The sequence below is a fragment of the Plectropomus leopardus genome, chromosome 8, assembly GCF_008729295.1.
Source record: "Plectropomus leopardus isolate mb chromosome 8, YSFRI_Pleo_2.0, whole genome shotgun sequence".
NCBI classification, from domain to species: domain Eukaryota; kingdom Metazoa; phylum Chordata; class Actinopteri; order Perciformes; family Serranidae; genus Plectropomus; species Plectropomus leopardus.
The window spans coordinates 7,949,858-7,962,305 of NC_056470.1; the positions used below are offsets into that span (position 1 = coordinate 7,949,858).

Sequence of the window (12,448 nt, forward strand, 5' to 3'; positions counted from 1 at the left end):
GCCATTTGAGGAACTGCAGTGTTTGGCACTTCTGCATTTGCTTCACTATTCAGCCCTGAAATTCCAACTTGGTGGGCAAGCACTTTATTCAGTCACTATTATTTTTTGGCAACTTTGGGGCAGCAGAACCTGCTAAAAACACAGCAGTGTCATATAATGCCTTACATAGTACATGCACACAAATTTGTGAACAAATTGTTGCTTGTTTTCACGCAAGAATAGCATCCATTCAGACTTGTGTTTCTGGTTACTTAATTATGAATAACATATATCCTTTTAGCAACAGTGCCAGCAATGCCCATCTGCTGTCCCCTGCTGGGCAGGGAGTGTACAGATGTTGTAGATGTTTTAGCTTTTTTACTGAAAACAGCTGCCTGTTGTGTCTTGAAATATAAGTTGAGTAGATAGTGGTTTGGAAAACCAAAACAATGACCTAAAAGAGGCTCACAACTCTGGAGAAATTATGTGTGTCACTATGTACAAATCCTTTCACCTTACAAGTAGTCACTAAATAAACTTTTCATGTTAAAACATTGATTAGTGCGACTGTAAATGTTTTAAATAAAGTGTGAGAATGTGTCCTTTGTAATTATATAATTGTCGCCCTGTGGATGCTGCCTGGAAGGTCTAGAAAATTAATTTAAATACAGATTTTAAAAAAGAATAAAATATGGGAAATGCATGAGAAATGTTAAATATAGGATCTCTGGGACATGAATATTAATGGGGAACAAAACAGATTAGAATTAAATGAAAATTGACTTGACATAATTTACAATACATTTGCATTACACTTAATCTGGCTGTTCATGACACCATACAACAGTAAATAAAATTTGAATTATCATGATTTTTTCTTTTAAATAATCTTAATCACTACCATTAAAATCACATGAAAAAATAGCTGCACTTAAAATTTGACTCCACACTGGCTAGCAGTTGTTAGACCTGTTAGTGTGGCAAAAGACAGTGCAGAATAATTTTCCCATCAAAAGAGCTGCTACGTATGTGACTCAAAGATCTGGCAGTTAAATACCTACAGCTACACTAGAGAAGCCTTAGCATAAAGTGCGTAATAAAGGTTCCTATTCGCTATCTGGTGTTGAATAAGGACAGCACCATATTCCACAGGAATTCAAATCAGTGTAAGTGGAAAAACAGTCTTCTAAACAACTCTTTGTATTCCTCTAGTACAAAAACTTTAAAGATGCCTTATGCATTTTCAACATCCCACTGATTGAGTTTGTGGCTGGTATGTTCAGTCATCGGCTGCTGACAGTATCTGGCTGTGATAACTGCAGATGAGGCCTGTGGGGCCTTTAGGAGGCTATCAGGAGGTCAGCCAAGGGTGGCGGAGGCACTGTGCAGCGGTTGCCCTCCTCTCCGGATAGTAATCCAACATTTGAAGAAGCAAGTCTGAGAATCCAGTGGCATCCTCCAATAGAAAGTGGTATTTCTCCACCAGAACGTCATAAAGGCCCCAGAACCTCAGTGAACTGACGCAACGTAGGTCACCTGGATGACATGCAACCAGTATGAAATGATTTAGTAAGAAGATAACAATAAACGTTAAATTGTAGTTGCACACAACAGATATGAAAAGTGAAATTGCAGACTCACCTCTGCGGCTGAAATACTCTGCTGAGTATTTACCAGAAAAGGCAACAGCTGGTGGGATTTTACCAAGCAGCTCCATAATCTGAGCTATATGGTCTGAGGTGGATGAAGAGAAAAAATACACATATGCAAGTACGGGGTACACATAACAATGCATCAACAGTTACAATGCAGCCACAGTGTAATCTCAATTAATCCTGTCAAAGATTGTCATGCCTCTGTCAGTGTTATCACTCTGTAATAAACGTACCTTCCTCCAGGGAAATGGACTCGCTGGCTTTGGGTTCAAACAGGGAGTCTCCAGTGACTAACTCAAAGGCCTGAGAGAATGCAAGAGAAAACTAAGGGTGAGATGTGTGGCCAAGTGAGTGTCTATGAAGGGGACCAGTAAAACAGACTGATTGATGACTACAATTTCCATTTTTATATGTGCCACAAACTGCTACAGCATGTATCATAATGGTTAAACTACAGATTTATTTAGTTATGCTAGTGTCATGTCTGAAATATATCAGCAACTGCTGGATGGATTGCCATAAAATTTGGTGATCCCAGGTGATGAATCCAAACAAATATGTTGAATTTTGTGCTCATAACACCCTAAAAAAAGTGACAGTGTTGTCATGCATTATCATTCCTGCAGGTACAGGTTACCAAATACCTTTATTCTGACACCACCTTTCAATTATCACATTATCTGCACCGCAACTGCCAAAAATCAAACACTTTGCTCTTGATTACAATTCTTAAGGTTCCTCAAAGCTCAGTGTCGGGCCCATTTTTGTTCTGATAAAGAGAAATGAAATTTGTAGATAACATATATTTTAGTTTTGTTAAAAATGTGAAATATTTTCCTCAATATTTTGGAAAAATAAATAAAAGCTTCAAAGAGTTTGTTTGATTTTTACCGACTCAAATATCACAAAAAGTGATTGACATTGAAAGGGTATTTTGTGTGGAGAAACACCTTTAACGCAAATCTAAATTTTACACCTCAAGACAGAGCTAAACAACTGTAAGCAAAACCATTTATCAATAAGCCACTGTAATTTAAGGCTCTAAAAAAGATGTTTGATAGATTTGATTAGAATAAGCATTCATTTTTAAATCTGGTACAAATTGATAGTTCATATCACAAAAAGTAGACTAAAACATCTCTTTTATTTTTTTTGTAGACAGATACACAGGTAAACCACTGCAATTGTACTGCATTATCATTCCTAATATTGTACTCATTTCAGATATTAGAGATCTAATCTGAACCCAGCCACCTCAGGCAGTCCTATTATAAATCTGGCAAAAACTCTGATGAGTGGATAAAACCCACTCCAGCCCACTGACCCACTAGAGGATCTGCCACTTTATGCTTTTGCTTTACAGCCAATCCTTATTAAAATTCCAAAAACTTTATTCTAAAATTAAGCTCCCAAACATACAGTTAGGTTGAATTTTGAAAGAAATGAATATGAAATGATTCACAAGAATATAATTTCCATTTGATGGAATGGTGCAGCCAAAACAAACGTGTGGTTTGAATATTTCACACAGTGTAAACATCATATTACATGTTTTTCTCTCACCATGCAGGCGACACTCCAGATGTCAGCAGGCGGGCCGTACTCAGATCCCAGTAAAACCTCCAGTGAGCGATACTGACGGGTCTGAATCTCCTCACAGAAATGTTTGTACTGGCCCAAGAAAGAACAACAGACAGAAATAGCAGACAAGATCATTTACATTTTGATCTGTCTGTTTTCACAGTGTAATGTGCAGCATTATGGGTCTCCACTTTCCTACGAGTAAATTCTCATAAAACTGTTTATTCTGAATCAACACAGCTATTGTTGATTTTAAAGCACTGACTACAAATTTTCTCCTTCAGTCTCTTACTGTGAATCATGAAATCCCACATAAACACATACTTTATGGTCTCTTCAAACTACGTTTAAATTCAGATTTTATGATGTTGAGTGGTTCTTTACAAACATTACTGGAACCATCTTATCAAATCTTATCAAACCACAACCACACAATCCCGGCAAAGGATATGACTAGTTTTTGATGGGTAAACCTGCAATAATTTCATTGTTTTTGGCCATCGGGGACAATGGTGATAGGTTGCATGTCAGTGGGATACTCATGCAGAGCCTTGCATACACTAACATGCACATGCACCTGGACCATCTATCACAAAACAACAACAAAGAACCTTGGATAACAACAACCTTAGATGCCTGTTGCTTATATGTCATTTCTTGTGACATCCTTGGACCCTTCTTGTAGGTCTAGAAATTTCAAACAAATTGAATCAGCCTACCTGGCTATTGTAATATTTGAAAACTTTTAAGAATAGAGGAAAACACTGACCACCCAGCATGAGCTTCCCAGGTCAGCAATCTTCACTCTAATGTCCTTTAAATTATATGGGTTCACCTTCTCCTTCTCTGAAAGACACAACAAAAAAATCATAAATCAACATCTTATTCATTCCAAGAAAAAAAAGTACATTAAATTCAAATATTGGGCAAATATTAGATGTTAGTTTTGTCTATGTCTAACATTTTGGATTTGCTTGATGACCTATTATCATAGAAAGTGATTTCTTCATATCGCTCTATTTAGTTTAGGTATCAATTTACAACATTTACAATATAGGCCTTAGGTGTGAACAGAGCAGAGACTATATATTAAAAGCCCGACATTAGCAGCACACAAGTTGACTCTAAGTATATCTGCTTTGTACACACACACAATGAACCCTTCATGGCCACTTCACTCTTAAACAATCTCCAGCATCTGTAGCAATAAAAAAAAAATGTGCCTGTGGACTTGGCATCTTTCCCAGTCAGTACAGAGGAGCAGCTGCTGTCCCCTGCTGGTACTTTGTGGGACTGCTCCTCTAGACACAGCAGGATGTTCTCAGGCTTGATGTCTGTGTGGATAATTTTACACTGAGTGTGAAGGTAGTCCAGGCCCTGCAGAACCTAAAGAAAATACAAAGCAGGTATATGTTTCTTTCCATATAGCTAAACTTTTTTTTTCTGACCTGTGATTCCAAACTGGTAGATCAAAGAGATGAGAGAGACCATGTGAGAAACTGATGGTTTTCTGCATCTCATCTAACTCTCAGTGGCTCTTTACCTGAGTAAGTATATGTTTGACCAAAGGCTGCGTCAGTCCAGGATTCCCAAAACAGAGCTGCCAGTCTCTCAGGTCAGGTCCCAACAGCTCCAGCACCAGGCACATGTCTAACCACCAGGCATTAAGGTCAATTTTACATTTCTGCAAGCCATTGGCTAGTGTTATTCACTGTATGATGCAATGCAATACTGTCTCCAGTGAGCCGACATAATGCCATCTGTTTTTCTATCTCCATCAGAGTTTGCACAAATAAATCATTCATGTGATATATTAATTCATCATATGGTTGATATCAGCTGTCTGACAATGTGATAGATGCCTTTAGTGTCTCTTTTAGACCCACAGGTACACACCTCACACATGGTAAGTCTTCAGTGACAGGTTTAGAGTATATGCCAGAGAGGTGGCTGTCTGTAAAGAGGATACGGACCCCATTGACCCCAGCCAGCTTGAACTCATCCAGCAGCTGAACGATCCTTTGACTGGAGGGATGTCGGCTCGTAGGACCACTTGCCTGATTAAAGAGAGAAGAGAAGGGTGGGAGCACAAGGCAGACATTAGCAAAAAGGACTTTTTTAAGAGGCTTAAAAAACAGGTGGAAAGGAAATAGTTGACAAGGGAATGTGAAAATGATCAGTTAATAGTGAAAAAAATAAAATCAGGAGAACATTTGACAGAAGGCGTAAGACATTAAAGAGGCGAAGCACAAACAAAATGTTCACTGACACATCGTAGGAGAGCAAGTTCATCCTGTCCTGCTTGAGTGAAGCCAGCTCCGCTCTTCAGCACCTTCACAGCAACACGCCGACCCAGTCTGCAAACACAGGTACCGGATCAAAGGGACAGAATACAGTCCACTATCTCCTAAATCCATTAAAAAAACTGTTTTAGTATCAGACAAATATGTATTTTGCTATCTAAACATTTATCATAACCACATAATAATTGTCAGAGAAACAAAGTTCAACACCAACACAAGTTGTGATCAACAAAAAACACTAAAACTGTGAGGGACTGTATACAAATCATCAGAGAGGGAGGAAATATTGTAATGTGGGTGTGGCTATGTTTGTTTATTCATTTATTTATTTTTACTGGAGGGTGGGTGGTTAGATTTTCTTGCATGTGTATATTTCAGTGTGTCCTGCTCATGCCACTGTTACAGTAGTTGTGGTGATTGGTCAGAACGTGTGTTAGTGGTTTATTATGTGTTTATAAAATTATATCATAACAGAAATTGTTTGAATGTGGCTGTGTAAGAGTGTGTTAATTCACACAATGAAGACTCATTTAGTTGATTATACTATTGCAGACAGTTCAGTTTTTTATGGCATAGCCGTGTAAAGGTAATTATTCCTTATTATCTTAATGAAATTATACAGTAGCCTACATACATAATACACTGTTGGGTAAAAAAAACATAAAAAACAGTATTTTAATTCATGGCTTAAAATAGCTGGACTAACAAAGCAAAAAGTTTTAAAGAGCTCTAGCAGTTTTTCTCCATAAGCTAGCTAATGAATTTCTGCAACACACAGTAAGCTAGCTGAGGTAGTTCTTAGCTAGTTAACTCTGTAGGTAACTTTGCACCCAGGATCATATTTTCTTTGTTTTGTTTTGTTTTTTAAATCTATAATAGCCACAATCCATAGTGAATGTGGTGGTGTCAGGTCATATAGCCTCCTAAGAAATGTGGACGTGTGCTCCCTGCCTTATGAAATACATGAAAGTTTAACTTAAACTTAAGTTTACTTTAGCTGGCAGTACAAGAGAAAGTTAGGGGACAATACTGGAAATAGAGAATACAAAGGGATAGTTTAGCCACATAATGCCATTAATTAAAGTTCATTCAAATGCATTCAAAAATAGAGAATGATTGGAATAGTCAAGATTTTGTTTCAATTTCAATTTGAATGTACACATAGATGGTGTTTGTGAAAATTATTCCAATAATATAATAACATTAAAGTCAAGAGAAGGGTCCAAAAAATACTTATACTTCCAAGAAAGCACTTGTTTTTAGTTTTCTTTAAGGAGTGGAATATGAGAATTCAACCCCCTCCCAAACTTTTTTGTACAGTCCCTGATTAAACCTGCCTGAGGTCCAGACACAGCCAGACAGTGGCGAAATAGCCCCAGCCGAGCTTAGAAACCACCTGGTATCTTCTGTTGAAAGTGTCACCTATCTTCACCGGGTGGTACCCACCTGATGATATAAACAAGAGAAAACTAAGAACACAACGTCATCAGTATTCCGTGACTGAAATGTGAAGCATGTTCATAATTTACATCATCTGGTGTTTAGAAAGCTTAGAGAGGGGACTAAAATGTGACACTAAAGCTATTTCTAGCATTACAACTTCCTCTGAGCTATAACATGTCTGTAGTGAGTAATACATTCAAATCTCCCAGCGGGACACTGAAACATTATGACGCGTAAGCCTGGATCAGTTCTTTTTCAGCCAGCATGACACAAAGGTCTTGGACATCATCAAAGATCTTGAAATTTAATTTCTATGAAAAGTTAACATAACATATGGCAATGTATGATTTATTACTGTGTCAGGTATATGTGATATTTCCACTTATAAGGGCAGACTTAAGACCTTCCTCTTTGATAAAGTTTATAATTAGGGCTGGCTAAGGTTGCCCAGACCTGCCCATAGTTAGGCTGACATAGGTTTAACTTGCCAGGGGACTTTCTATAGGGGTCAGAGAGCAGTGGGGACTAACACTGCTCTCTGACCTTTATATTTAAGCCATAATAGCAGTTTAGTGAACCTAGTTTCGTTAGTGTGTATATTCCTGGAGCGCAAGTTTCTTGTGCTCAGTTGAAATCCCCGTCCGGTGAGGAGAGGAGGGAGAGTTGGCAGAGCTTTCGGCCCAATCCGGCAGGGGTGGTTTTGAGTCCGTTCAGACCTGCCACTCTGGCTGCTTCCTCTCTTTCTTTCTGGCTCTGCTTCCTCTCTCTTTTTTTCTTTTCTATTACTGCACTCTGGCATTCATATTTAAGTCGGAATTGCTGATCAATGACTCTTGAACTGCACTACGCTAATCCCGTTGCCTCTCCAGAGCAGTCCTGCTCCCTTGTTGCCTAGCGTTTTTGGATCCTGGCCGCAACCCTGGCTGTGCCTGATCGTTGTGATATCTGTGCTGGCGCTGTGGCCATGCCTTTGGCTGTGCTCGTGCTGTGGCTGCACCACTGGTACTGTACCCCCCCACCCCCCCCCCGCCCTCGGTCCCGGTTGCGCCGATACTGTGATCATGCCTTTGGACACCTCCGTATCAATATATGCATGAGACTCTTATCAATATCCTCATGGACCCACAATGACCCACAATATAATCACAGAGTGCATTTGATAATTTCGCACCTATCGTTATTGTATTATGACATGCATCTGTTTACATTATTGTTGTGCCTCTACTGTGCTGACATTGATCATCTCAAATGATTTCAAACCAATCAGAATCAAAAAGATTTTATCTCAGTCATATCTGGACAGGCTTTTCTTCTCTGAAGCAATAAACTGCAGCTTCAGCTTGATCAAGAAATAGAAAAAATGATGAAGGAAAAATTTCACTGCAGCCTGTTCTTAGATAGCTGACTGTAAGGATCGAGAGTCTTGTTGTCGGGCAAATCATTTAGCGCTACCTTGTATGGGCTGCTCTGTGGGGACTGAGAGGCCTAGGATAAAAGTGTGGTGACATTGACAGCGGTGAATGAGTACATCTGCAGATGATGAAGTGCGTTACGAGACTCTGCTGTACCATAACAATATTCTCTTGGGTCTTCAGAGTCCTGGCTGTCCTTTGGATCCAGCTGCTCGTGGCATCCTAGGGCTTCAAAGTTATTAGATGACTCTGCTTCACTCCTACAAACAAAAAGACATGTCACATAAAAATGGGATTCTATAATCTTCCGCATTACTGCATGTGCATCTTTTGGAGTCTGTGCGTGAGTGTCAGTGTCGAGTTGCTGGGGGCAGCCGGGAGAGTCGAACTACTTTTAGAGTTTCCCACAGACTCAAAGATCATGGAAACTTTGCCTGGCTAAGAGTGGACAAGCAGCATCGGAAGTTGCACTATTTCTGACTCAGCTGTAAATCATTTTGCAATATGTTCATGCAACCTGATAAGTCTGCATCCAAGTTGCTTTGGCTATCTACTATAGCGTTGGTTGGGTCGCGTCATGTCGGAAAATACTGAACACAGATCAAATTTCCTTGTGACTGGAGGGACTTACAGTAGAGTTTAATGTGAAATATGGCATTCTTGTTCTGAGAGCTACTGAACATAGAATAATGTGCAGGATTTCAAAATGTCCAAATAGTTATTTTTTCCCATTCAAATGTGTACTATGAAGACCTGTGAGGACTTGACACTTATCCTACATGAATCTCTAAACTGCCATTGAAGTCACCTCTGTGATTCCAAAAATAATACTGGCACACTTTATTCGTGCATTGCTAAACTTGACTACTCCAAATGGCATTGCTGTGGCCATGGAAAAAATAAAGGTTTATGAGCATAGCTGCATTTTGATGAGATCAAGCAAGAATTCCAGATGGTATAAAAAACAGGTTTGAAACACTGTCTTGCTGCAGTAAAATTACAAGTTGCTTCCACTGTATCAAGTTCAATGAGAAGGTTTTTCAGCAATATCACAGATAAGAAAAGTCCTATACTTACATATGATTCTGCAAAGCAGCTTTAGAGAGTGGACTCTTCTGCATGGTGTGTCACAGCAGATGCAGCCTGCAGACTCAGCAGCCTTCAGATATCTTCAGTTAAAAAGTGGTGGATATCTAAAGGTGATATCTTTGGCATAAAGCATGAGGAAAAACAATTACAGTAGCAATTGCAGGTGAACTGCAGCACCTTTAATGTTGCACCACCACTTGAAAACAGTTGAGCAGCTGAGAGGTTGGGGGGTCCGGTAGATCTCTCAGGAGGTTGGGAAAGCCAGCAGCAGTAGTCAGCAGGGTCTAAACATGGAAATCCCCAGCAGCCTTCCAAGTCACTGCCTGTCAGGCCTTTACCTGCTGCACTGTGTCATTAATATCCTATATTCAGGTCTAACTGTATCTCTATTCCTCGATTTCTCTTTGTCCGCTACTGAGGAAGAGTCATTACAGAGATCAGAAGGGCTATAAGATGAGAGGAGGGTCACGTGAAGCCAAATACACCAAGAGAGGAGAGAGAGAGAGAGACAGCTGCTGATTCCCCAACCCCCCCTCGTCTCAAGGGGAGTTTGACCTTTGGGCCATGGGGATCTGGATTGCTAAACCTGGCTTGAGAATGGGATCCCCGTCCTCCAACAATATATAAAGTATCACAATAAAATCAGAAGAACACAGGTCAGTTGAGGAGATTTTTTTTTTTTTTTAATTCCAGACCAGAAAGGAGTGGCCCAGGTTTTAATGTGTGTGTTAAGTAAAATATGAAGCATTTTGCTGCTACATAATACTATTATTTATTTTTTATTGGGAGAACAAAGCAAGGCATATGAATCACAGAGCACCCAAGTACCCCTCCCCATGTTTCCTCCCCTTACCCACCTCCATAACAGGCAATAAGAGAAATCACACTAATGGCAAAAATCATGACAAAACTTATAGATTGCCATGGCACCAAAATAACTAATACCTTACACACATAAGAAAATAATGAGTAAATATTTGGATGAAAATGACAAAAAAAGTAGAGCAAAATCGGAAAAAATTGAAAAACATAAGACAAATACAAAAAACAATTTAAAACATGCAAACTATAATGGAAGGGGTTATGGAGGTGGTATTTTGTGTAAAAACGTGATAGTCACAACCTAAATCACTGTGATCACAAACATAACTGTCTCTGTGTGTGTATGTGTAGAAAAGAAACAGAGGTCCACGCTTGGTTGGTGTGGAGTCATTGTCCACCATTGGTATTATAGGAATGCACGTGTGTGTTTGCAGGTGCATATCTTCGAAAAAAACTCTCCACATCCTAAACCTCGATTCTTTGCTCTTCAATGCCAACACAGCACTGTTAACACTTCCTCTCTGATATGGCATGAGATTTCATGGCTGATACTGCAGAGCCAAAATAAAACACAGAGCAGTACAGAGAGAGAGAACTGATGGTGTTGAAGGGAGATAAATGAGAGGTGAGATGAGATGGGTGTTATGTGTATGTGCTGGGTGTGATGGGACTTTAGTGTGTGAACACTTGGCCTTCACCTCTCAGATACTCAGGGCCTCTCGACCTCACGTGAATAACTGTTCATTGTCAGACGGCACGTTATCCCAGGTCCTTATGTGGGCCCTTAGCTATTTTGAGTATATAGCAGACTGCGGCTGAAGTGGTATGCTCGCAATGTGGACATGTTGCCACTAACATGCTTTGAATTTTATCATAAAAAAATAGAAAAATGTATTTTTTATAAACCCCAGAAATCCTTTTTTTGCTGTTGCATTAATTTTTTTTAAGAAAAGGATATGAGTATTTATGCAAATTAGGAAAAGACACTTTGTTTATAAAGCACAAGAATTGTGCTTTAAAAACAAAATAACCAAAAAGTAATCATGATAAATTAAAAGTTACATTACTTATGACATTTTCACAGGATAACTAGCAATCAGTAGCATATTACATTTCAGAAGTTACCCATTATCATACCATTATTTCTCTAAAACAACAACTTGTTTTTATGTTTCTGCTTTTGTTCTGTTTAAATAAACAAGATAAGCTTTTGTCATTAAGTCAAATTTGAAGGCTCTAGAAGGCAGATTTGTTGACCTTTGAACAGAGCCTAGCTACTTATTTCCCCCTGCTTTCAGGCTTATGTTAGGCTTATCACCTGCATGTTTTACCTTGACATATTTTTACTGGTCAAACTCTCCAGTACAAAATTTCAACAAGAACTTTTATTGAGGCCTGCAAGCCTCAATAAAAAAGTCTTTGCTGGACTATTGTATTGCATTGCTTTAGAGGGTGCAGTTTTTTTTTTGTTCCGTCCTCCTGTGTCCTACTATTATTGTATAATGTTGGTCCAGTCTTAAGCTGAAAAGCCTGTGCTGGCTGTTACTATTTTCCATTTTCAAAGAGCTGTAATAAGACACTTCCCACAGGAGCAAGAAGCGTGTGTGTGTGTGTGTGTGTGTTTGTGTGTGTGTGCGCATGTACTGTTGAGAGACGTCCAAACGCCACCTGCATGGATCTAGATCACTGGGTTAGTAGAGGATAAATATCAGGTGATAAAAGAGGTTTGTAACACAACATATTTTTGTCCCAGTTTTAACTCTGAAACTTCATAATACATTTTTTTTAATAAATGACATTTATCAAAAACATAAGGCATGGAGGCAGCTGGTCGATTCTTCTTGTCACTGTATTAATAAGTTCTTTAAACCACATATAAATTATGCTGTTAGTGTTGGAGAAGCATCGTTAGAGAACAATTTCATACCAATCATGAAAAAAAAAAAAACATATTCAGGGACTTAAGTTCACAGACATGTACAAATTGCCATTGTACTTTATGTGCTAACACATGCACACACACACACACACACACACACACACACACANACCAATCATGAAAAAAAAAAAAACATATTCAGGTACTAAAGTTCACAGACATGTATAAATTGCCATTGTACTTTATGTGCTAACACATGCACACACACACACACACACACACACA

The 12,448-nt window shown here is 39.0% G+C and overlaps 1 protein-coding gene across 1 annotated transcript; it reads right to left on the reverse strand.

Moving 5' to 3' along the window:
- Positions 1-308: 308 nt before the first annotated feature.
- Positions 309-9,607, reverse strand: si:ch211-220i18.4 (SRSF protein kinase 3). Its single transcript, XM_042492446.1, has 12 exons — positions 9,451-9,607; positions 8,530-8,633; positions 6,856-6,964; positions 5,485-5,572; positions 5,185-5,272; positions 4,759-4,865; positions 4,439-4,601; positions 3,985-4,061; positions 3,198-3,305; positions 1,868-1,937; positions 1,621-1,713; positions 309-1,515 (listed from the first exon to the last, which is right to left on the reverse strand). The coding sequence occupies exons 1-12, from the start codon at positions 9,492-9,494 to the stop codon at positions 1,331-1,333; spliced, it is 1,236 nt and encodes a 411-aa protein (XP_042348380.1). The 5' UTR covers positions 9,495-9,607; the 3' UTR covers positions 309-1,330.
- Positions 9,608-12,448: the final 2,841 nt, after the last annotated feature.

Bases quoted from the DNA above. Each gene is read 5' to 3' on its own strand.
- si:ch211-220i18.4 (XM_042492446.1), bottom strand. From the start codon at position 9,494: ATGCAGAAGAGTCCACTCTCTAAAGCTGCTTTGCAGAATCATAT. The intron at 5,273-5,484 runs GTCAGTGAACAT...CTCTTTAATCAG, and splicing joins AACTTGCTCTCCTACGATGT to GCAAGTGGTCCTACGAGCCG. The intron at 1,938-3,197 runs GTGAGAGAAAAA...GCATTCTCTCAG, and splicing joins TCTGGAGTGTCGCCTGCATG to GCCTTTGAGTTAGTCACTGG.